The 26,453-nt window shown below is 42.6% G+C and overlaps 1 protein-coding gene across 7 annotated transcripts in view; it reads right to left on the bottom strand.

Annotated features, from left to right (window-relative positions):
- CAMTA1 (calmodulin binding transcription activator 1) overlaps positions 1 to 25,467 on the bottom strand; it is a 2,053,806-nt gene extending 2,028,339 nt beyond the window's left edge. For 5 of the 7 annotated variants that reach the window (XM_077250395.1, XM_077250400.1, XM_077250401.1 and 2 more), the window contains exons 1-2: positions 24,429 to 25,157; positions 14,082 to 14,200 (exon numbers count right to left, since the gene is read on the bottom strand). In XM_077250395.1, the coding sequence (XP_077106510.1) occupies positions 14,082 to 14,200; positions 24,429 to 24,498 (189 nt within the window). In that variant the 5' untranslated portion in view covers positions 24,499 to 25,157. Of the gene's footprint in view, positions 1 to 14,081; positions 14,201 to 24,428; positions 25,158 to 25,308 lie in introns of those variants that run through there. The other 2 variants (XM_077250396.1, XM_077250399.1) reach the window with 1 other exon arrangement.
- Between the last annotated feature and the right edge of the window lie 986 nt (positions 25,468 to 26,453).

Below are 26,453 nucleotides of genomic sequence, written 5' to 3'. Positions count from 1 at the left end.
CGAGTGGAAGCAAAAAGCATAAATTACAAATACCAACAGCCGGATTTTAACAAATAACATGAAGAGCAAAAGGTATCTTTATAAACAGCTATTAATACTGTAATCATTGTAATTTATTAGCGCAAGGACAGTAAAAGTCCTAATTGGGCAAAAGAAGAGCACGTACGGCAGTTGTCCGGGATCACAGAAAGAACTGGGAGGAAAGCGGTATGGAGTCAAAATGCTTCCGACTGGCTCTTCCTAACATTTATATAGATACAAAAGAAAGTTAAAACTGTCTGCTTACTATTAATTGCTCCCCTCAAGGCGCCAAAAATGGACTTCAGCATCATGTCCCTTAAGTCCTGAAAGTTTCAAGGTCTGGATCGGACTTTTCTCCAGCACATCCCAAACATGCTCAATCGAATTGCGATTCATGGAATTTGGAGGCCAAACCAAAGCTTAGAACTCTGTTATAGGGTCGGAATGAGAATGGAAACATTTTATACTTCACCTTAGACCTCATTCACACTTCCGCGTTTCACATGTGTTACATTCTTTTTTTTTTCCATGCATTTCACATATCAGTGTTTTTTCACAGACCATGTCTCCATGCAAAAATCACAGATATGTTTGTTTTCTTTCGGGATCATGGATGGTAAGTGCCAATACAAGTCTATGGGTCTGTGTAAAGCACATAGCTGCCATCAGTGTGCTATATGTATTTAACATTGCAAAGGATAGGAGAAGCTTTGGAATTTATTTATCCATCCGTGAAAAACACTGATGAATTACTGATGGTAAAAACTGACACCCGGACCAAACACTAATGACACCCATTCCATTTTTTCATGTACATGTTTAAACATGAACATGTGATTGAGGCCTGACTCTTTTTAGACACTAAATCTAAGTGAGAATCTCTGATCGTAACTCTGCTGTGCCGTCCCAAGAAGTATAAAAAATAAATAAATAAATATTAAGCCAATAAGTAATGCAGTGATTTCATCCCGAGTCGCTCACACATGCACAATTTAGATAAGCAACAGTAGGCCCGATAACAAACACCAATAGACAAAAATGCGACTGCTGAAAATTGATGTGAACAGAATGATCATTAAAAGGGTTTTCCTATCTCCAAGATCCCATCCCAATATGTGGTAGGTGTAGTAATATTAGCAGATTCCTTCAATTAGAAATGTAGTATACTTCTTCTGATTTTTTTTGCTGGCATAAACAAGCTGATCACCCAACAGACGAACGTCTTGGTTGTTCATAAAACATTCATAACATTCTTGGCCTGTCTACATGCAACTTGAGCGAGTGTGCATAGATTGTCCCCTGTAAAAATCACAAGGATTGAGTATGTCGAATGTCAACATCTGCTGTCAGGGGAAGGTAGGTCCAGTCCAGAAACACCAGGGCAGGTCGATCAACCATTGCTGGTTTATGGGAACCATAAGAAACAGATGGAAAAGAAGGGTGTCAAGCATCATATCCTATGGCCTTGCGTTTGCAAGTAATGGGTACCACTGTTACAGACATGTCTCCCAAAAGTTACTATGAACTTATTATACAACAGTTTAACATTTCTGCTATTGGTCAACAGAGGCAATCATGACAGGAGATTCCGTTATTTAACTCCCGGACCCATCACTGAAAGTATACATAATAAAAGTGGGAAAGAACAAAAATCACATCCCGCGAACCTCTTCCGCATCACATCTGTTGCAGCTCTCCTCCCGACGTGTTAAGTGTTAGTTACACAGTCTGAGTAATAGCTTTCCAGGGGATAATCCAGGCTATTAACCAGAACCATTAACTAATAAGGAATTCAGTTTTAATATGTGGCAAAGTATTGTCCTGGCAAGTAGGCCCTCGTTTAGATACTTAGCGCCTCTCTTTATATCTATGTGCCGAGCCGTCAAGCTCTTTAGGTCTGTCAAGAGAACTTTTAGCTAAGTTTGACCACTAATCATGTTAATAAACACACTGGGTACGGTGCGGCTGTGATAAGGCGGCAGGTCATTAAATGCTGATCATCTGTAAGAGGGAGGAAAACACAAATTAAGCAGTTTCAGCAAACAAACAATTAAAAATTCACAGATAAACTTACTTGGTAATTTTGCGTAAGCAAAGAAACAATCCAGGAAGCTATAAAGCTGACCACAGACTTGAGATAGCCATCGGCCAAATGTTTGTTAGGTAGACCGCGTACTCTCCCCAAACACAAGCACTTGGCTTTGCGCTCACTTCTTTTCAATGGGGAGAGAGCAGCTGCCAGGCATTCTCTACCCCAACAATCTCTCAGGGATGAGCCGGGAGACCCCAATACACATCAGACGGTCAGCAGGTCCTACGGAAAGCTCCGAGCTCAAATAACTTTAATCCACTGAACATGGTGGTCTTAAAAAGCTGAAATCGGCTCTCAAAATGTAACTGCATCATTAATATGTATAAGTTATTGGGACAGGTACGGACAAATATATGTGTAAATCAGTGACCGGTGGAGCAGAATTCCTTACTCTGCACCTCAAGCTTATACTTTGAGTGCAGTGACAAGGAGGACCGCCTCATAAAGGCCATATTGTCTATTCTTTGCGACCCCCTTTATTAGCCAGAGTGAAGGACATCCATAGGTAACTCGCTCTGGGAAATATGACCAGTCTATGTACTATATGGTCATTTGAACATTAGGGGAGGCATAAGGTAAAATCCCCCCACAGCCGATGTTGGGTTTTCAAAAGGTAGATCCCAACAATGAGCTGCAGAATGAAGAAAGGGCCGTTATGAGACCCCTATAAAAAGGACTTGTCCAATAATGGGAATGCATACTGTCCAATGGTTATGCCTTGTATTGCAGATTAGAACGACCTATGACAATAAAGAGGCTGAGCTGCAAATCCACAACCAACCTGTAAGGCAAGCATGGCACTGTTTTTAGAGAAAGCAGTCTTTTTTGTAGTCTTATAAAAAACGCTTTTTAAAAGGTACGTTGTGTCATATGTACTGTCTTTGACAAACTTGACACTTTGACTCGGATCTGCTATACGTGTGGCTAATCTGGTCTCAAATCATGCTGGTCCAAGCTAAAATCAAGCATGTCGCTGCATAATGAAGGGGATGGGGTCAGCTCTTTGACCGAGTCATTTCCAGTGAGCGCTAAATCCACAAGAGTGACAGAAAAAGCAGCCCCTGGAGAAATACCATGGCCCACAATAATAACTCAGACGGATACTTCACGTCTTAAAAAAAAAAAAATAATAAAAAAAACAAACCTAAACAGGAAATGCCAAAATTCACAAAATGCAGCCTGCTCATAGGGAGCGCAGGAAAGGTTTTCCGTTTGGCCGGGGATACCATTTAACCCCTGAAAAGCAGAGGCAGCTTATCCGGGTAGTGCCGCCTAATAGAGCTCCCCGTCATACTGCAGACACTTTCCACAAGCTGATGAGGCAGAAAGCACTTAGAGAAAGTTCAAGGGGTGTTCTAGTCGAAAGTCTGGCAGCTCCATTTAAAGATACCAATCTCTATTAACCTGGTGCTGATTAACAGTTGTCATTGCTATGAATCATAATCAAATAATTATTTATAAAGCTGAATGCTAAAGCAAGGACGGCAATTTATTCTCCCCCTGTACCTCCGCCGCTCTGCCAACTTATTACATTCATTTCCAATAAAGGAAAGAGAAGGAAAAAAAAAATAAAAAGGTGAATAATGGACTCTCATTGCAAATTACCTTTCAAAATAATACTGGTTGGATTGGACGCAAGGGTTATTTACATTTTCAGCTGTATTTCTTTCAAAGGGTATTGAATGGAGAGGGCAAATATTGGCGGCAGGATGCCATTCGGATGCCTGGTATGAAGAGGTTGGCGTTTATTTATGGCGTGGCCCGGTAACAGCCGATAAACCCAGATCTCTTGCTGCCACTTGACCTGAATCTTTTCGTTCTTCACCACAAAATACTCATCTTTACGGCGACGCTGCTCTCGTAGATTTACTAAACGAAAGCTTTCGGACACAGGGGAAAAAAAAGAAAAAAGAAAAAAAATAAATAAAAATCGATATTTAGAAAGTAAAAACAGACAGCCAATAGGCAATCCCTGAAAATGTTATGTTTAATCAGCCCTTATTTATATGCCTGGTATAAAAATTAAGACTTACTACCTGCAGAGAGATTTTGTTCTTCTACCACGACTGGTGCTGATTTCCATTTTGACAGATCCCATATATTTCACTTGGAAGCTCCTTATTTCGGTTCCAGGGGAAGCCGGGCTGATGTCACTAATGAACCACAGAGGCGATCATTTGTCTGCCCCAGTGGTATCATGTACTTACATATTCCGGTCTCGGCTGGCTTTTATGAGCAACTTGCACCACTTTTTAAGAGAGAAATACAGGACGGAGTATAAATTACTGGGCCCCTTTTTATGATTTGAAAGGTAAAATCGATGCTGGATATAAAACAAGCTTATAGCTGTATTCGAATGGCGTAAGAAAACAAATGGGTGAGCGGCACCCTACAGATGCCCCATGTGACCCGCGGCAAACAAGAATGTGCCAACAGGTAGACGTAGACTCAACGTAGGACGCCATCTACTAAATACTGGCAGAAAGAGGAGCCAATATTCCCATAATTCAGCGTCAATTAAAACATAACACTACATATAGCCTCACACTGTAGCTCTGTAATACATGGCATGTGCCTTCCCCCTCTCATGTAAGGAGTTTGGGCTGTATGTGCAGTAATGGGGCTCGAGTGGCGAGAACCACTTGAGGAAATGATGCGGCTCCCATAGGATTTTCGTCAGAGCAATCTCGGCACCCTTACTATATAGTACTATACGCTTGGAGACGTGAGTACAGGATATTCTCCCTCTTTGCTACTTCTTCTTTGAATCAATATTGTCCACTAATTACAAGACTTCTCCATGTGGAAGAGAGCTGCAAAGATTACCCGTCTCTTGCCTCCAGTCAGGCTCAAGGGTGGGATACACAAAGCCATTATTGCTCAGAATCATATGACCACCATTGACAACTGCCTCGTCCAAGGGTGCAGTAAGAAAGCCGTATAAATCGGAGTAAGATGCATGAACTGGCCGGTGGTTCCCCAGACCAGAGCATGTACCTGTCAGGCTAAGGTTGGGAGAGCCGGTATCCAGTCCGAGCTATACAGCTGTCCGACTGCTCCCTACCAGATAGGAGTTTCTCCCCTTCATTCTGCCCACACCCGATTGTCATTTCCCCTGAATGGAGACATCTGATCCAAATGGTCCTCTACCACTGATACAAGAGATCGTATTAGCCAAGCTTAACCTTGGAACACCTTTGATTTCTAGAATGAAGGGGCTAAGGAGAGATCAAACTCCATTCAGAGATTTCTGATACCAGGCACTACTGAGGTCATCGCTACAGAGGGTCACAGGTCCATGTCAAAACATCATCCCTGGAGTTCAGGATACACTAGCAAGCGGGAACCAGAGGAGGAGTGGGGGATCTTTAAGGCGATTATTACTAATTTTACCATTTAAAAATCATTTTTAGCTTTATGTTAAAACATGTCAAAAGTTTGGAGAAACCCTTTTAAAAGGAGTTTGACGCCCAAACTGACATTATGAATTAAGATCATAGCCTTGTAGGGGATATAGCCCTACCTTCAGTGGCCTAATCGCTGCCTCTGGTTTGCAAAGTCTGAAGTTTAATCAAACATCTTATTCGGGGTGCTCAGTGTACCCTTGGTGTGGCCAACAATCTCAGTGCTCTATTTCACCCTCTGGTTTTCCATGTTTTCGCCTTGAGCGCGCACTGTCTGCAGCCCAAGCTTAGGGCGAGCAGGCCCTGTCAGTCACCAGTGAGGGAGGCAGGGGCATGCAAACCAGTGGCTGGATCGATGCACTCTTGGCCATACCCAGGGTGTACAGAACACCCTAATTAGCATATTTGATTAAAAACGGAAGCAGGGTCTAGATCAGCAAAGGTGCGTTTTTTTTTTTTTTATAGGTGCTAGGTCTCCTAAGTGCTTCGTTTATACGCTCAGTTTGTGTTGACAGACTCCTTATAAAGAGGAGCTTTTACTGGAATGTTTCATTTAAAGGGAACCTATCACCCCGTTTTTTAAAAATTAGATAAAAATAGTGTGAAATAGGGGCAGAGCTGGGCTTTACATTAGGGCCTTTTCGGTGCCTTTACACCCCCGTTAGGCTGCCCAAATACCTTTGTGAAGTGGCCGTTTTCTGCTGTCACTCAAGTGGGTCAGGTCGGATGGGCGTGGTCACAGCGCTGTTTGTCCCCCAGGATCCTGCTCATCATTACGTTGGTGGCGTAGTGGTGTGCGCATGTCCAAAGAAGATCCACTGCCCAGGAGATGAATAACGGCGCGGTCTTCGCTATTCAGCCGTTTACCGGTGGGCGCGGCCATCTTTCCTGTGGCCGCGCCTGCGCAGATGGAGCGCTCTGCTGCCCGGGACTTCAGGAAAATGGCCGCCGCGATCTCCATCTGCGCACGCGCGGAATCCCGCGGCCATTTTCCTGAAGTCCCGGGCAGCAGAGCGCTCCATCTGCGCAGGCGCGGCCACAGGAAAGATGGCCGCGCCCACCGGTAAACGGCTGAATAGCGAAGACCGCGCCGTTATTCATCTCCTGGGCAGTGGATCTTCTTTGGACATGCGCACACCACTACGCCACCAACGTAATGATGAGCAGGATCCTGGGGGACAAACAGCGCTGTGACCACGCCCATCCGACCTGACCCACTTGAGTGACAGCAGAAAACGGCCACTTCACAAAGGTATTTGGGCAGCCTAACGGGGGTGTAAAGGCACCGAAAAGGCCCTAATGTAAAGCCCAGCTCTGCCCCTATTTCACACTATTTTTATCTAATTTTTAAAAAACGGGGTGGTAGGTTCCCTTTAAACAGACTATCAATTAACACTGCTTCGCCAATTATGGAACAGTTTTTCTTTTTTCCGATTCAAAAATCATAAACCCTAGTAATAAAGATACAAATTTTACTTTCAACCAGCTGGGCGTGCACCGGAGAACTTCTATGAGCACTTTTGTTTTTTGTCCTCTGATGCTGGCCAGTCAAAACAGGACTGTACCCAGTTTTGTGGTACCCACCCAGTTAGTTGAAGGGGAAATTACTTTGGAGCAAAAAAGGGTACCGAAGTAAAATAAAAAAAGATGTTCCATAATCAGTTTTGTAGCACCCACAGGAAGGGGGTAATCCAATTAAAAAAAATCTTTGAAAAGTCTTCTGTAAGCTCCAGTTAATGAAAACCACCAGAATTCTTAAAATTATACTATTTCTTCATATTTGATCTGCTTTCGAAAAAAAAAATCTCAGACCGTTCCTAAAATATATTTTACTAGCACAGATTATTAGATCAATTAAAATATCAAGGGGTAGATAATCACTTATGGGTGGTCTATGATTGAAAAAAAACCAAAAACCAGTTCAACCTCTGAACAAGTATGGTGGCGCCGTTTCTGGAAAAAAAAAAAACATATCAATGTTTTTATACTCCTGGACGATTCCTATAATACAAGCTAATAACGGTACCATATGATAAAAATTAGTCCTGACATATTGTACAAACACGTCATAACGCTGAAAACAGGAAAAGGGATCATGGGAGGAAAATAAAGCCTTTCAATGCCACTCGCAGGAGACTTGATAGAATCAAGGTGAAGCTCATTTAGAAATAATTGCCTATTGTTACCAGATCATCAGCCACTTGTTTTACTGTAACCTTGACATTTCCACCCTGAAGAAAAAAAAAGGGAAGATAAAGGACAAATTGGAATTTGTTACTTTGTACGGTCTGTCACTAAGCAACAGGATCGTTCCATGTTCACATGATGACAATAGTATAGAGCGCCTCCGAACGCTTCATCCAGAAGCATATGTTGTTATCTCCGTCATACACAACATATTAAAGGGACAACTCCAACCTCTACAAAGGGAGTCACTAGAACATGCTTCTGCTTCTAATTTTGTGAAATACCACTTTATTCTGGCAGATGCCGGATTATTAGGTTGTTGTATGCAACACTAAATCAATATATGTAATCATAAGCGAGTAGACGTCTTGCCAAGAAATGACAATGCAGGAGGTTAGAGCCTTTAACAATTTAATGATCCACTATCCCGAAAGTCGACTGAGCTGTATGGTCTTCTAGAAATATTGTAGGGGCAAGACTTTCATTTTATCATACCTCTCTTCATTTCATAAAAGACTGAGGAAGCTGGACTCAGTTTCTGGTCTCCTACCAAAGACAAATCAATGGCTTGGACTGGCCCACAGGAGAATCCTCCGGTGGGCCCATGTGCAAGAGCATCCCACCACTATGAGAAGTCCACGATGTACTTGAATCACTATGTACAGACAGAGGCGGCATCTTATTCATTTACCCAATCATTGCTATATACATTTGTGATTGCTGATAATGTCACATGTGCATGTAGCTGAAAAGTGAGGCCCTGGAGCTGGTTACTGGTGGGCCCTTGGGTAGAGCTCCCACTAATTCTAGATATCTTACAGAAAGACATAGGATCAGCAAAAAATGTTTTTTTACTTTTTTTGTGGGAAGTGGGGTAATGGTTCTAAAAATATAAATATATTTTTTTTTTTATTATAGGATCAAGTGAGAGCAGAAAACATGTCTGGTTTATTTTAACATCTGGCGTTCCTCAGCATAAAGAGAAAATAAAAAAGTAGATTACATTTTTCTATAATCCTCTGTCAGTCTTGCAAATCTAATTTGAATAGATGAAAAGCCAATTAGGACTAATTCTTAAATAAACACAACAGCTTATAATCTGGGTAAATTGGATCTATGACCGACAGACATTAACCACACATTGCCCATGTGCACCTTTCTTCATGTAATATTCATCTTAAAGAACATGACAGCCACCTGACATATGGTATGTACTGGCATGGATAGGGATAGTAACTTATGCTATAAAAACATCTTCAAGTAGTATACAGGCAGATCCAGGCCAAAGGGGGAAACAAAAATATAATTGACTACCTGACGAAGCACATCGCGAAACGCACATTGGAATGAGCATTTGGTCTGCAATGACATGATCTTGGGTCAATATATGTGGCTTTACTTTGGCCTAGTTACCCTATGTGACAATTTCGGCCCCCTCTTCTTGTTTAATAGTTTGTTTTTACATTGTATTTACTCATGAAAGTATTCTGGGTGATACTCAAAAAGCCTGCTCCCATGCCTCCATTATATGTATCATGCTCTGTGTGTTTTGTTTTTTTAACATTTTTGTATGATCGGTTTTCTACAATAAAGGACTATGTATATATAAAGATATGCTGTTTCCTACCATCTTTTTTAGACTTGGGTAATATGGGTAATTTGTACTTTAAGTACCTGTATTATAGGGAGTTCATTTACTTACATAAGTGTTTTCTTGCTGTATTGAGCATAACCTTTTAGATAGGAATGGATAATGGAGCCCTAGAAATATATCTGCGGGATAAGAGCGGAGACTATAGGTCATCTGTGATCAAATGTGGTGTGAACAAAGGCTTGTTTGTAAAGAGTTTAGCAGTTCCAAAGCCATAATACCTGCTCAGATCCGCTGAGGGGCTAGGTTTGTTACAAAGGGGGACAGGTAAGTGGCTACCAGACGTCACAACATTGAAAAATATCAGGCAAACTGTTCTCTGTCCGGTTTATACCGTTGTCTGACTGCGCCCTTACAGGGGGTGATTTGCTTCGGAGGACGATGCCATTTATTCCAGCATGAAATCCATGACACTCACCCAAGTATTCTGTTACTTTGTCAGGTGATTGCGGCCGGTAGTCTGGAATGTAGATGGGGAATCAAGGCTGTAGAGTCAGTAAGCCAAACCTCCGACTCCACCAAAATGGGCTCCGACTCAACAGCCCTGTGGGGAATGATACAGATAAAAACAATATTCATTCTGTCCTCATCGGTAATTAGTTGGCCTCTGTAAACCAGTAAACGAGAGCAAATCTACTGGTTTATGTCAGATCGGGGCTCTTTAACCCCTTAGTGACAGAGCCAAATTCTTAAAATCTGACCAGTGTCACTTTATTTGGTAATAACTCTGAAACGCTTCAACAAATCCCAGTGATTTTAAGACTGCTTTTTCGTGACACATTATACTTTATGATAATAGTAAGTTTAGGTCGATATGTTTTGTGCTCATTTATAAAAAATATCCAATTTTGAGAAAAATGTTAAAAAAAATTAGCAATTTTCACATTTTGAATGATTATGCCTTTAAGCTAGATAGCCATACCACAGCAAAACATTAATAAATTACATTTCCCTCATGTCTGCTTTACATCAGCACCGTTTGTAAAATGTTCTGCATGTTAGCATTTTAGGAGGTTTAAAAATGTAGGAGTATTTTTTAATTTTTTCTAGGAAATTTACAACATTTATTTTTTTAGGGACCTATCCAGGTTTGAAGTGACTTTAGGGGTCTTACATATTGGGAAACCCCCAAAAGTTATACCATTTTAAAAACAGCACCCCCTGAAATATTGAAAACTGCAGTCAGGTAGTTTATTAACCCTTCAGGTAATTTTCAGGAATTAATGCAAAGTGACATGACAGGAATGAAAAAGTGTATTTTTACCAACTAAATGTTGCTAACTTCTGAACAGGTTACAACAGCCGGCAGATTGTAAGGCCGCTATTTGGTCATGAATTGCCATCGCAAACATCAGGACCACACAATCATGATCTGAGGGCACCAATTGGGATAAAGAAGAAGCCCCCACACTCTGTTAACCATTTACATGATGTAGTCACTATTGACAGCAGCATCTAAGGGGTTAACAGATTTGGACTGTGCAAACACTGATCGTGGCTGATGCAGCAAGTTGTCAGCTATAGCGTACAGCCGACAGCTGCTAGATTGTCACCTGTATGGGGAGGCTATTCTCTTATATCTCAGGTCAGTTAAAAGACGTATTGGCGGTCATTAAAGGGTTAACAGGCCGAGATTGTCTCACGTGTATGCACCTTTACACTGTTGGCCCAAAGTAGGCGAACATATCTTTTTGACAAGAAGAATGGCGACACTTCATAGTCAATTAATTCCTACGTTTCCAGTAACAGCAACCGGAGGAACCCATTGCACAGAAAAGATTATCCTATCCAAATTTGCTATTTCATTGGATATTTAAGTAGTTACCAGAACAGCAGAGTCGGGTCTTCTCTGAAACCACACGGCCTCTTCCTGGCATGTTGGCATGTAAACACAGTGGTATTACTAATAGGAACCAATTATAAATCAGAGAACGAACACTTTACATCCCAAAAGTGGAACAGAGTACTTCCAATAGCGTCAATAGGAAAGCAAGAGCTTGAGAAACAGAGAAGACCATTAAAGGAGACAAGATAATGTCTATCCTGCCATAGCAGCCGCGGCCGTACGCCCCTCCATGCATGGAGGATATTCAAGATTGAAACCAGAGCCCATATCTTTTGTTTCAGGTCCATAAACCCGACCCAGATTTCTGTAAGCAAGACGTCTCCGGCTCCCTACAGGTTTTTAGTGTAGAGGATTGTGCAGGGGAAGGGGGGGGAAAGAATTGTGAAAAGTCATTGATTTAAAATAGACAATGTAGTCCATGACATTGGCGAGAAAATATGCTCTTCTCCCAGCAACGAGACTGGAGGAAGCGCTCTTTAGATGTTAAATCAAATTTTGCAATTTTTCTGGCAAATGAGGCATGCAAGCACATTATCAAAATCATGGCTGCCAAAATTAATCTGCCACTAAATAATTTATCATGCTGGTGATCTTATTGTAAATACGCTGGAATGGCGATCACGTGGGGACCCCGATCAACGCTTTATTGGGCGATATCGTTTGCAATAAAGCACTTGCTTATCGGACTATATGAAAGACAGGCAATTATTAAAAGAAAAAAAACGTATGGAGGGTGTGGAGGATGAAAAGTAATTTGATACAAAATGTTCATCTGCTTCTCTGCCTTCTTAACCACAGTCCTCGGAAATACATTAGCAAGTTAAATGGAAGCAATGTTGTGTCTCTACTCTTTCTAGAGGAGGTCAAAGTTGTGGGGAGGATTTACTTCTTCTGGCAGCTTTAGTCAGTTGCAAAGTTATAAAAGTTTATAGGATTTGTCTCAAGAGTCACGTATGGCCAAAAGACCTATAAAAGAGTGTTGGGAAAACAGGAGCCCCCTATTAGTAAGGCCGCAGCTCCACCCGCAAGGAAGCTACTCTTATAAAGTGGAGGCATGCTAGAAAACTAAATTTTCACAACTTCCCAAAAATATTCCTATTTGAAGGTGCAGCATTTCTGCTGGCTTTATCATAAGGTATTCTATAAAATTTGCAACATAGGATCCTTCATTCCTTTAAACACTAACACTACTCAGTCAAGGCTAACCACACCAGACAATGCAAGAATACACACCCCGCTGACACATGGGGAATGGCAGCACATAGTTGTCAAATCATTTAGGAATTTCCAGGAGGAATAACAGAGGAACAGCGCAAGGCAGACTTCTGCAAATGTTTATTAAGCTAGACAAGTCAGGACAGCTGCCAAAAGCACAAACATGAATATTAACAAACAACCCCAAAACCACAAGTCGTGACTATGCGAGTGGTAGATGTAGACAATTGTATTATGGTAATTTATTAGTGTAAGACTATCTTCATTTTTGAACCATTTTGAGGTTGTAAGAAAAAGTCAAATGTATGTGGTGGAAAAAAAAAAAAAAAGCTTGTAGTCCTCTAAATATTTTAGTGCCCTTGCCATCATGACTGCTGGAGATGTGCTGCCGCAGCAATTGGGTGTTTGCGGAGACTGTGCATTTTTAAAACCACTTATCAGCTGAGAGATGCACTAGCTTCCAACGTTTAATAGGTTCTGACTGAAAAGGAACTTAACCCATATGTCAAAGGATCACGAGAGCAAACTATTATATGAAATTACAGCAGATAGAAGGGTTCACAGGGATGTTCTAAGGGCATATAGCCCTATACGGGCCAAGATCGCCCAGTCACCAGAGCACTGCTGCTACCGACATATATTCTCAACGAGCAAAACAGAATGGAGTATAAGGGAAGAATAAAGAATGCTAAATGAAAAAAAAAAATACAATACAGCCATGTAATGCAAGGGAAGTGGGTAAAAAAAAAAACCTTGAGATACATGTGACACTTATGGACTAAGACTTCAGATTTATTTTGTAAAAAAAAATAAAATAAAAAATAAAAAAAAAGGGAATCTAAGCACAACTGCCTTTTAATCACCAATTTATTGTTTGCTGTACAAAGAATATTATAATAATACTATAATTTTACTTTTAAAAAAAAGCATGATCTTGAAAGAAATAAGTGACACTCCATACATATAATCAATAAGTGAATAATTGTGGCCCATCTCATAAAAAAAAAAAAAAAAGAGAAAAAGTTAAGACATCATAATCGATGATTACGGCCATACAGAAAAGCTAAAATAATCACCTGCAATAATAGAAAGTATCAATCTCATCAGCCATATTGTGGTAGAACTTATCAACAGCGACAGCCCACAAAAACATAGAATGAAATTTCCAAGGATGGAAAAGTTTCCAGACAAGCAACACATAACGTGCCTGTTACACCATGGAGACTTGGTGTCCTTTACATTGAGGAAAGTCATCATATACAATTGCTCTGACTTTTCCAGGTCAAGGCTCCGGGATTCACAGCCATTTCCCTGGACGTTCCTTAAGTCATGTATCAGTTTAACAAATGCCACTGTCTCAATGATTTCCTCCATTGCAACGTGTCACACAAATGGGACTTCCCAAAGGTTCGTGCACTGGATTATCCCCTAAACGGGGCTTTTGCTAAGATTTTTTTTTTTTTCGTTTCACTGCTCTGCAGTCAAGTCGTCAAATAATTAATATACTTAATTGGCCTTTCTCCACAGTAGTAACCACCAAACTGACCTTCAACGTGCTAGAACCACAACCTCCAACCCAATTCCAGATAGTCCTGGCAAACACCAGATACACAGTAAAACAATAAGAGAACATTAAGCATTCTGGAAAGGAATGAAGTGAAATACCTCGTTAGTGTTCCAACGATGCCTTTCTTTTGGTAAGCTTGAACATTTTGGTAGACATTCGAGCAGCTTCTTGGGTAGAAAGATCTTTACATGACTGCCGTTGCTGTTTCCATGATCATCTAATGAGAGAAAGCAAAAAAGGATGAACAGTTTACACATAAAGTACACAGGGGGATGTCAAGAGGCCACTTTCAGGGTATAGATAATGATGAAGCAGGATATGTACTACACAAGGAGATCGCCCACTGATAAGACAAGAGTAACAATTATCTGATGAAAGGGGACCTCACAACAGGCTGGACTATGGTCTACTACTACAAATGTGAAGCCACCTAATGATCCAGCACCCAGTGCTTACGTTGTTTGTGGTACATGAAATTCCTACCACCATACCGTGGGGCATCATATTCGCCCCTACAAGCAACGTGTGGAATACACAGAAATGTTATATTGCCACAAAAGTTGCAATTCTGCAACAATTTTAAGGGGTTGTCCACTATTTGACCGCTTACGGACTACTTTAATAAAATAAAAAAAATACGTATATACCATACTCACGTTATGGTCCAGTGCGGCTCCCGATACCGATCGCCATTGCCTGACGGCCATGTGACATACAGCTAATCAGCATCCGCTGATTGGCTGCAGGCGTCATTATTCTGCCAGAGCAGATGTCCATTCACACCGGGGACTTGGAGCCCCTGATCTTCGTATCGGTGGGGACCTCAGTAACTAGACGCCAAGCAATTACACACTTATCTATCACGTGAGTTGGTGACAAATGATTTTTATAAGCAGGGCTATGGAGTCGGTAAACCAAACCTCCGACTCCTCAATTTCCATGACACAGACTCCACCAAAATGAGCTCCGACTCCACAGCCCTGTAATTATAAGGCCAATCCCCTTTGCAAAGATATTCCGTCCAGAAGCATTTATCACCAATGGATGAAACGCTGCTAGGAGAACTTTTGGAGGAATACTGAGCATGTGTCCTGTCTGCTCAGAGCCACCAACACAGATAGAAACAGCCGAGTACAGCACAGAGGAATACCTCTTGTTGGAGCTTACATTTTAGGGAATCACATTAGCAATTTCCCACTATCCTGGTATTGCGATGATCACTATCTGATCCCTCCCCTATAACACTGCAGAGGGGTGCAGCTCTTGTGAGCAGTCCATACACAGTATGCCTACCGGTCGCCATATGCTGCGCTTGCATCCCGAATCACAGTCACTTAACGGGGGTGTCTGATAAATATCTCTCCTACATGCAGGACACGTAATAAATGCAGGATCCAGGAGTTTACGACCAATGATGTCTCCAGCAATCACTACTACCCCATTCACAGTCTACAATCAATATTTACACAAGGGACTTTAGATTTTAGGAAGGTAAAGCTCTGAGTATTGTATGGAATTGCATTGTGATCAGTTGTTGTTGAAGATATCCATTTGTAACTGGGAGCAATGGGAAGTGAGTTATTAGTAACAAATATTTATCAGCTCTCTACAAGATGAACGATAAGTGTATAATCATTGGTGGTCCGGCTACTGCGGGCCCCACCAATCTTCAGAATGTGGGCCTAAGACTCAAGGGCAGCAGTCAGGACAGCGTCCATGTCTCTAACATACATGCTACATGCATATAAACAAACTAAGTAAGTGGAATAGAGTATAGCCCCCAGCCGCCCATTAGAACATGCAGAAGAACGTATCTTAACTACACAACCTACTCCAACACTTCATATTTAGAGACTTAAATCATCAAAAGTGCTTGTCAGTGTAAAAAAAAAAAAAGGAAAAATAACACAATTCCCAGAAAATGCCTGAAATACAAATATAATGGGTTTGATTACATTTTTTAATGGGACATTTATGTTGATTAAGTCTTTTAATAAGCCCTGTTATGCATTGGGAGTTATAATTTCCCTTGTTGCTCACGCTGTGGGTACTTAGTAATGGAGGATACTCTGGGTTTTATTTGTCCTATTGTACTTAATTAAATATACAATAAGTGGAGGAGGGAAAACGGCAAATGAGAGACATAATTAAAGTGACAGCTCCGAGCAGCAGTAAGAAGTATGGTCTGATCCTCAAAGTCATTACACTTGTTCTGTGAACCAAGAATGGTCATAGACATTAAATCTCTGGCATTGGGGCATACAGACAACGCACATATAGAGGCGAGGGGAAGGTTATAGTAAACCAACACCAGATATGCTCTCCCGGACAGACCTGATTTCCAGGTTTCTAAGCCCCGCCTCAAGTTGAACATGCTCGATACTGAAGAATTAGAATAGACATGATAGAAAAGTTGCAGTAGTAATCACGAGCAGCGATAATATCCAGATATCCTTCATCTAGCTATCAGCACATCGATAGAATTGGAAATTTCTATTGGGCTGTAATATAATCTATTTTTCAGACCCGATGATGAGTCAATCCAACCAAATCCAGGCTCTGATTATGCTCATATGCTACCACCATTCCGAAGACAGCGTCAACTTTATCCTGCATCCACCTGTGCCCTCTGGACTCCACAAACGTCACTTTTTTTAACCAGATTACATAAAATAGAAGAAAACTAGTTCCTACCTTTGCCCCTCCAAATGGTTGGGTGGGAGAAATGAACATCCATTAATTGTCCAACCAAAGCGCCTTAAAAATGTTCTGAAGGTTTAAAGTCTCTCCCATCTCAGATTTCGGCCAACTTAATCCATAGAAAAAAATTAACCATACTGATGTGGCCAATTCCATTTTCTTACCCGGTTTTACGTTTTTCTAAGACTCCCATGATCCTTACCTCACAGAGGCACTTTCTATAACCTGCATCCTTCATAATGCTGCCATGTTAAAAGCATGGGCGCTAAAAGCAGTTTTCAGCAGTGGAGAATGGCTCGTAGTCTGTAGAGTGGAGACCGGCCAGGGAGCTACTGCTTGAGATCCTAGCAATCCGCACTGTAACACTAGGAGCCACGACGATGCATAAACCACAAACAGTAACCAGGGGTTAGAGAAAGATTTCCTGCTTTCATCCTACACCCTCAGCAACATCAATTCCAGTGCAGCTTTGGCTGCGACTAGAGAAAAGGACACCTAGCATCTCAAGATCCATCTCAGATAAAATTATACAGTTATAGATAGATTTAACCTGAAAATGGTGAAAAGTGACCACCGGCGGGTATATGGAGCAGGACGTAAAAGTCTACAGATTGTTTAAAAAAAAAAGATACAAAGTTGGAAGAAAAAGCTTCACGACCAGGAATGCAATTACAGCCAAACTGGAGACTTACAAAAACACGCAAGTTGGACAGTAAATGACAGTCTCCCAGATTAACTCCGAGGCTAAATTGATCTGCAGAGCGCAGGTCCGCACCGTACATCTAAAAATAACCAAGTTGTACTTTTATTTAGCCGGGATATCTCAGGCAGCCAGGAGAAACCGTAGAGACCCCACATTAATTACAAACAATATGAAATCCCTGATAATTTTATGGCTTTCTTCATGCTCTCTGCACTTTATATTCCCCAAGGAGCTAACATGGATCATAAAATTTTACTGCGCACCACACCAAATCAAAAATGATCTTTGTCATCCACAAGTCTTTTTTTTTTGTAAGTTTTCCTATCCTCCGAGACTTCCGCACTGCATTTCCGAGCTCAGCTGTAAAGGCAATGGATGTCCATGAACTACATCAAATGACCGAGTAGACATTGGCGGCCGTTACTATGGAGCTACGTGCAAAAAGTACAGAGTTTTGAAGCAGTCGATGCCATGCTAGTGTTTGTAGTGACACGTATGACTTTTTCCTTTCGGCTGTCCGCAGGCGCTTCTTCTGATAAATACTGAAAGGGGCTCTTCATTTTGGACAATCACTTTTTTCCTCTTAAAAAGGGACTGTACATGACTTTACAATTGATGACTTATCCCCTATTCTCTTAGGTGGGAAAGAAGTGCATTTCTCGACAAACTGTGGTTGCTTGTACCCAGCCACTTTCAGCTGACAAGGGGGAGGTTGAGGTGTCAGACCAAAAAGAACAGGTCATAATTTGTAAAGTAGCCCCTTTAAGAAGGTCTCCTGATCATCCGTTAATCAAGGATGTCCCTTATTTGTGGCCCCGAGTGATCAGAGTCTTCCAGAGGTCGGAGCAGTACCCATCTACAAAACAAGGAGATTGTCCTACCTCTGTGAATGTAGTGCTCAACATCCACTTCTACGAGCAAAGGTGCTTCATATTTTCTTATTAATCTACATGTAAATGTTACAAAATAGTTTGCATACCCCCCAAACATAGGATAGAGACAGACAGCCTACTCTATCATTCTTATACCTGGCATGACTAAACTAAAAAAACACTATATTTAGTCATTTACCGCTACCTCTAAAACCCAGCAAATACTTTTTTTATTTCTTCGTGTTTTCTGTTGCAAATTTTCTCTAATAATAAATTGAAAGTCCCTTCTGGTAAAAAAACCTCTTCTCTCACGGGATCTTCTCTTTGAAAGCCATCACCTTCCTCAACAGCGAGTCTTCACAGTATCTGCCATTTTGGCACATTATCCGGCGTTCAACAAGATAATTGCATAATTACTCTGGTCTATAACGCACAAAGCAGCATGACCTTTCTGATGATGCATGGCAATAGCACAAAGGGATTTATTTCCCCCACAGTTTTTTCAAGGTAATTATTTCCACTACAATGAAAAAAAAAGTTTCTAGGACCTGCAAAAGCCAAAAGACAGAACCCGACAAAGTGCAGAACTGAGAGAATCCTCCTATCTGGCCGGTAAACACGGGCTCTAATTATAGAGAAATATTACATATAGAAGACGTGAGGCCAAGCTGCTGCTACTCCATGCTAATTTGCTGTACAGGTGAATGCAATCTATTGTCCCCTGATATCAGCCAAGAGACATACTAGTCATCAGTTGGAGGAGTGGAGAGCCCCTGCCTCATGATCGTCTATCATGTCAACTTTAGATCAAAAACTTTAAGGACTTAGATCTAAGGAGCAATGAAGGTGAGCTCACAAAATCTTGCATTTGTAAAACCATTTAAGACAAGGTAAATAATTCTTGAGCAATAAGACAATATACAGAGAACCCATGAGTGAACAGGTCAATATTTCACATGGTTCAGTCCCTCTTATAGTAAAACGTACCTAAGATTAAATTCCATTAGCGGTAAACCCCTGCTCAATCACTCCAGGGCCCCATATAAAATAATAAAAAATGATTCTCAAACACACAGAGACGGCATTCCGGCGGGTCACATGACTACTGATCGACTGCAGCCTTTGCTATGTTGTCAGATCGGACATCCACGCTGACAGAATACTGAAGAGCTGTGGCCAATCGGCAGCCAGTGGAGGTCATGTATTAGTTAATGTATATATGTGATCCACCAAGAATAGCAGTGCTGCCATCACAGCAATGGCGCCTCTGCAGGAGGCAAGAAGCAATTGCTTTTATTTTATATGGGGCAATGAAGTGGTTAAGCAAGGAGTGCCCTGTAGTGGTCAATCCCTTTAATTCTTAAAGCACAGTAAACTCCGTACCAATTGATATTCTGGAAGTTTTTCTGCATTGGAGGCATGTAACGGACCTCATTCATCCCTACCAACATCAGAGGAAAGTTGGGAACACCTCATACACATCATTTTTAGTCCCAGTGGCTGAATCAACCAACATTGATCTAATAGATATATGAGCCTAAACTACAGCAATAATAAGGCCAGGAAGTTTTCTTGGCCTCATGATATTCATCCCTTTAAACATACTAATCAGCCTTGAAGGATTTGTCTGGGCTAATGATACTGATGACCTTATCCTCGAGATAGGTCAGCAATATGAGATCCCGTGTAGTTTGATAACACCATTGATCAGCTGTTAGCTCCAAGAAAATAGGAGCTGATCAGTGTTTACAGTTGGCCACAGCTGAAGCCAATAACTGCTGATCGGTGACAGCCTCCCTTGATCGGATATTGATCTTAAAAGATATTTTCCCAGGAAAAACATGTAATATTTACGACCAGTGATTGGCAGAGATATCACTATCGCCTATCATGCACTATGGATTAAATATACTATATTTGGTAAGAAAAGTCCTTTAGGTGGCTAATTAGACAGGACAATAGATTAGCCCCATTTGTAGAAATGAGGAGCCGTACCTTGTGTAGTGAGGCCACAGCATGACACAAGGGCTGTACATGTGGACTACACAATAGGGAGAATATGCATTAAAAACCGACATGTTTCTGATCACAGGCCTCTCCAAAAAAATTCTGCATCAAGAGAATGAGATGTTAAAATCTCGTCCACAAGCCAGGTACTGTATCCAACTGCATAAACCTACAGCTATTCCTGGGGGGCCCTAGCACTGGGGTCCACGAACATTGCTAGTGCCAAAAACCTTTTAATTTTTTATTTCTACATCTCACATGCACCGCTCCGTCAGGCTTTGCACTAGACATAATACTGTGAGGGAGATTTATTAATACTGTCCTGAAGTCAGACAGGATAAAACTAGACGAGACAGGCAGAAACTGTGCCAAATTTATCAGTGTCGCATGCTGTATGATAAATTTGGCGCATTTTGCTAGACAATACACCATAGATAGATGTCGAATAAACCCATAACTGGGCCAACAACTTGACTGACGCCTCATATACACGGGCACACTCGGCTTAGCGGTGCACGCATGCATTCTCAGCAGTGAAAGGGGAATAAGAAGCTGCAGGACAGTTCTGGCAGAAACTTATCTCCTGTCAATACAAAATGAAAGGGCAAACTGAAATCAAACAAACCCAACATCTGCCCTTGGGACACCTCCATAGAAACCAGGGAGTTGCGTGAAACGTTCATCGATTTTTGTTTGGCCACCTCTTGACTGAATGGGCCAAAGGAAAAAAACGCCATTAAAGGGGCTGTCCAGTGAAAATAAGTTATCACCTATCCATTTCAACTTAATGATCAGTGGTGGTCCAACCGCTGGGACCGGCATCAATCGGCAGAACCGGATGCCTATGGAGCTGCTGAGCGCTGCACTCCCGATTCATCCGACAGCCCCATAAAGAATGAGTTGAGCAGCAGTCGGGCATCTGACCTGTCGCTCCATTTTGTATAGGGAACAAATGTTCCCCATCAGGAATTTAAAAAAAAAAGTCAACGTTTTGCCGATCAATGGGATCCCAGCAGTCGATCATCAAGTTACCACTTATTTTGGCAATAGCTGATAACCTTGTATTCTCTGGACAACCCCAATAATAAGTTACGGTATGCATATTTCACAATACTGCTTTGCCGGACTCTTTTTTTTTCTAGAAACTTTTTAAAACATTGAAAAATGGAATAGAAAGTGGCTGAAACAGAGAATTATGGTACTTAGTTGAAAGCAATGTACAGATTTTGTTTGGCACAATTGGCTTGGTAAACCTTCCCCAGTATATCTGCTTTGCCTGCAGTCTTTCGTTCAGTTAGCAATGGCATTTTGAAAGATACCTACTAACAGATTTTTCACAAAAAAAATAAATAAAAAAGATCAAAATACAAACAAAAAAAAAAAAACAAAAAAAACAAAAAAAAAAAAAGAGTCAAACAAAGTCACCACATCAATTTCCTAAAACACCTAGCAAACAACTTCACCTCTGATGTTGAAAAAGGTCACGGTGAAAAGAAAAAAAAAAAATATATATATATATATATATAAAAAAAAAAGAAGGCGTCATTTATCAAAGCAATCCTTCATTTATCTGCACCAAAACTATGAAACACACAATTGCTATACTTGCAAATACAACATTCCCAGATCATACAGGCGGTGAAACATTTTTGCGTAGCACAACAAAAATCAAAAAAGCACACGTACATGCAAAAATATGGACACAAGTCCTCCCCCCCGCGTCTCTATGTCAAGCTTAGCAAATCGGCAGGAGAGACGTCTGCCCAGCATTAAACAATCCAGTTTGCCATTTTCTGATCCGTTCACAAAACGACATCATTTAAGGTAATTAACGAAACGCTAAAGTAGATATTTATCTCTGCTGATGGTTCTGATACAGAGCAATGTATAAATAATTGATATTAATGTGGAGCGGGTAGGACTGACACAAGGCAGCTGATGACTGAGGAAAGGGATTCCCTGGTTTACATTCAGCACCTTGGACAGCGACCAAGAAAATCTCAACAAGGGGCTCCTCATCTGAATCTACAAGGTAAACTATAACTCCCAGCATGCCCTGACAGCTGTAGACCATGTGGAAATGCTGGGAGTTGTAGTCCTACAACAGCTGGTATGCCACAGGTTGGAGACCCCCCCCCCCAACACTGCCTATTTACTAAGGAACCAAATATATGGCTTCTTACAATGATCTATACGCCGAGGCAGTATAGATGGGATACAACCAATGGCGTCTTCTCATTACGTCATGCAATGCAGAGAGTATATACAGTCGGCGCCAAGTCACACCATTCTGTCTCCAGGTATTTACTCTTATTAAAGTGCGGACAGGTGGTGGGGGTAAAGGAGAGGCATTAAATTCACTGGGCCAGACAGACAGCAAAAAGTAGGGGGAGGCTTTAGGTGAGACGGTTACAGCAATGACTTCTCCAAAACAAACGACGACAGCCAGGTAAGTTTTCAACAGATCTCTCTGTTTTTGGGAAGGTGCAATTTTGTTCTGTCTAACCCATAATAATATCGACGACAAATAAAAAAAAAAAATTATCATCATATTGCCAGCGAGCTGACTGGTTGTTTTACTTTCCTACGTCGTCACCATCTCATTTGTTTCCCAGGCATGTAAAGGAGCACCCGCTGACGTAAAGAGGTAGCAAAGCTGAATCTTAACTCTGTTCTTACCATAACGCAGTAAGCTCATCTGAGAAAAGTAAAAATAAGAAGCACAGCGTGCTGCTGACGAGCTCAGCTCTCCTACACCTCAAAAGTGGAGGTGAGTGTGCTCCAAGGCTCGATAGGCTACACGCAGCTTAGGTCCGGGCTCCTGGTCCGCAGGCTGGCTTACACCCGCACAGTCCACCTCTTCCTGAATCTGCACGTTAAACTATTTAATTAGCACGGATTCATATATAGATTATAAAAGACTCGCTGTGATTTCAGATAAATTCTCCCAGCTCACATAACTACACAAGCTAAAGGAATGCAACAAGGGGTAGGAGCGTCATAACGTGTCCTTAAGCAAACAGGGGATGAGTGGCAAGAAAAATATATAGTGTAAATATATGAAATTAAAACAAACATTCTCTTCCGATACATTCCTCACTACTTTACTAAAGCCCAAGTCCTACCCAACCGTCAATATCATCAACTAGGATAGTCTACAGAGAAATCCCATCCACTTGAGATCATGCCCTTACTATATCACATGGCGAGGAGGGAAATTAATTGAACACGCCAATTAAAATATACTTTGCTGTATCTCAAGTTAAAATGCAAATGTGCCATTTTTCCGGAAAAAAAAAAAAAAAGAGCATTTGTGGGTTGAGGGGGGGGTTGTACACATAATCAGCATGTCTATGGTGGAAGCGTCTTGATAGTGCATCACTACCCCCTTGTGGATTTGAGATATATTGTTACCTCGGCTTTATGGAATTATCTGTTATTTTGGTTTAGCTCTTTAAAAAAAAAAAAAAAAGGGGGATCCTATTTATTAAAAAACATGGAGGATAAATGAAGGTGACCTGGCGAAGTAGCCTCGAATAAAAATAAGTAAGATTAATTAAAAAAAAGCTCTTTGCAAACAAAGAAAAGAAAACTAACAAGGGAATAAACAATGAAAGCTAAATATGACACATTCTATACAGTAATTACACGTTTACAAAATATTGGATACAACGTTGCAATCGCCTATGAAGGAAAAGAAAGAAGAGTTGGAAGAACGCGGGGAGGACGGGAGCTGGTTTATCTATTTTTCTATAAAGGCTGTTCACCTATAGATGATACCGAGGGGCAGGCGCTCGCTTTACTGCGATGGGAATTTAAAAAAAAAAGGAATGTAATTTTCTAAGTATGGGATGTGAGAGTAGACGAGGAGCGCTGGTCGGAGCGGAGGAGTTCAGGAATATTCCACAGTAAATCACAGCAGTCTGGAGGTGCCATGTGCTGCTGTTTTGCAGCGTGTAGTAAACTTGATGCTCTTTTTGTGGAAAGTTTGCTGGATTAGCGGAGACTGCTGCGCCTGATCTAAGCCCCTGACACCCCCCACCTCCTCCCCTCCCTGCCAGGGATGAGCAACTATGTATTATTAGCAGAGCCCACAAATACAACCGATCAATACAACCCCCATCATCCTCATGCCCTGAGCGGAGCAGTGTGTGACCATTTACCATACTTTCCAGGTGTCGGCCGCCGGCTCTGGTTGCTTAAAGGTCCTTCCAGCAGGTTATTCATCGACATGACGAGGACGACGTGGCGACGATGATGATGAGGATGATGATGGTCGTCCAAGGAGCCAATACCCCAATTGTAGGCACCAGACGAGAAAACATGCCAGGGACCCCCCTCCCCTTGTGTTAGACAAGCCCAACAAGGAGCGCAGGTAAATCAGGTGAGGAGACGGGAAGGCGGCTGGTGTGGAGACGGGAAGGGGGCTGGTGAGGAGACGGGAAGGAAGAGATTGGGGGGAAGGAGGCGGGGGTCTCCGAGATGCTCAGGGGTAACTATAGGCAATGTCATACATATGGGTCCAAAAATGGGAAGAAGTTTTGGGGCGCAAGGGAAAAAAGAAGAGGAAGACGAAGCTTGGATGGAGGCAGCCAATGATGTGCCGGAGGTGGGCTACGTCTCCCCCCGGTGCTGGCAGACCCCTGAAGACGACAGGGAGAAGAGAGGACGTCAAGAGCTGACCCCTGTCTGACCCAGGAGGCTATCACCCCAATGTGTGGGCAGCCCCCCTCTGCCTGGGCTGGAGACCCCGTGCTTGTAGTGTCATGGGGGGGTGACAGCCTCCTTCTCCTCAATGTGTCCAAGTGTGAGGGGAGCGGTGTCAGGAAAGTGTGCCCACTCCTCCTGCTGCTGCCTCTGCCTCCTCACACACAGCCCTCCCCTTCTCCTCCCAACCGCCTCTCGCTCCTCTCTCCTCACCTCTCACACCCGCCTGTCTCCTTCAACTCACACACGCACATATCCCCTCCCCCTTTCCACATCCCCCCGGCCTCGGAAAGCACAGTCATGCCCACAGAAAGTGTACCGTGCCGCGCTCTTTACCTTCCGGCTTGTTCTCGGCAGCCATTTCCCCTCCGCGCGCCACATCCTCTCCTCCTCGCCACCGGTAACAACCAAAGCGCGCTCCCGCGGCCGGACCAGATGGGCGGAACCCTCAGTGTCCCAGCCACGCCCACCTCTACCATGAGGCTACTGAGCCGTCACGCCAATCAGGTTGATTGAGTGCTCTAAGGACCAATCAACGTCTGAGGTTTCTGACCCCACCCCTGCCGAGGAGGAGCCGGCAGATTTACGTCACTGACAGTGTTAACTCCACAAGCTACGCCCTCGCTATAGTGCACTACATCCACGCCCTCATGAAAGAACTGGATTGGCTAAGGCTGGGTACGCCCATTCAACCCCTAAACAAATGTTGGGATTGGTTGATGAAGAACGGAGTTGGCCCGTTTGAACCAATCGCAGTAGGAGAAGGTTATCGAGGCGGTAATGATTGGATAGTAAGGCAGGAGAGGCGGAGAAGAGGCGGGGCCAAAGTTGAGCCGTTGACCAATCAGGGTGCGGGGCTGCGGAGCTGTCATGGCCGCGCCCTCTCTTGGTTCTGTCACACGTGAAGCGCTGCGAGGTCGGGTTGTCCCCGGTGAGAGGACTCGGTATCCTGCGGCTGTGGCGGGAGCACGGGGCTGTACTGTACGGTGCTGACCTGGGAGTCACCTGTGTGTCCCGGCACCGTGCAGGGACGAGAACACCGGAGGTCTCACTGTCATCGCAGTCAGTGGCCCCACTCTGCCCAAAGCGCCGCCCCCTTTAGTACACCCGGTGATTACGCCTGTGATCATTGAACACGTGGAATCACCGCATCCTATACATAGACTGTGTTATCTTGCTGAGACTGAGCGTCTCCACGAGATACATAATCATGCTGTGGTCTAGAAAGATGCGCCGCATGTGCGTGTACACAGGTCTGCAGCCTGCATGTTTGTACCATAGTGGAGATGGGATTTCGTAAAATCCCCTCCACTATGCTGTAATATCTGGTATAATGCACCCCAAGTGGTCCTCCATAGACTATACCGCACTCCCCATGCTCCTCCATACAATATAATGCACTCCCCATGGTCCTCCATAGACTATACCGCACTCCCCATGCTCCTCCATACAATATAATGCACTCCCCATGGTCCTCCATA

This window comes from Ranitomeya variabilis, chromosome 4, assembly GCF_051348905.1.
Source record: "Ranitomeya variabilis isolate aRanVar5 chromosome 4, aRanVar5.hap1, whole genome shotgun sequence".
In the NCBI taxonomy this organism is placed as follows: Eukaryota; Metazoa; Chordata; class Amphibia; order Anura; family Dendrobatidae; genus Ranitomeya; species Ranitomeya variabilis.
This window is presented reverse-complemented; position numbering and strand designations above follow the sequence as displayed.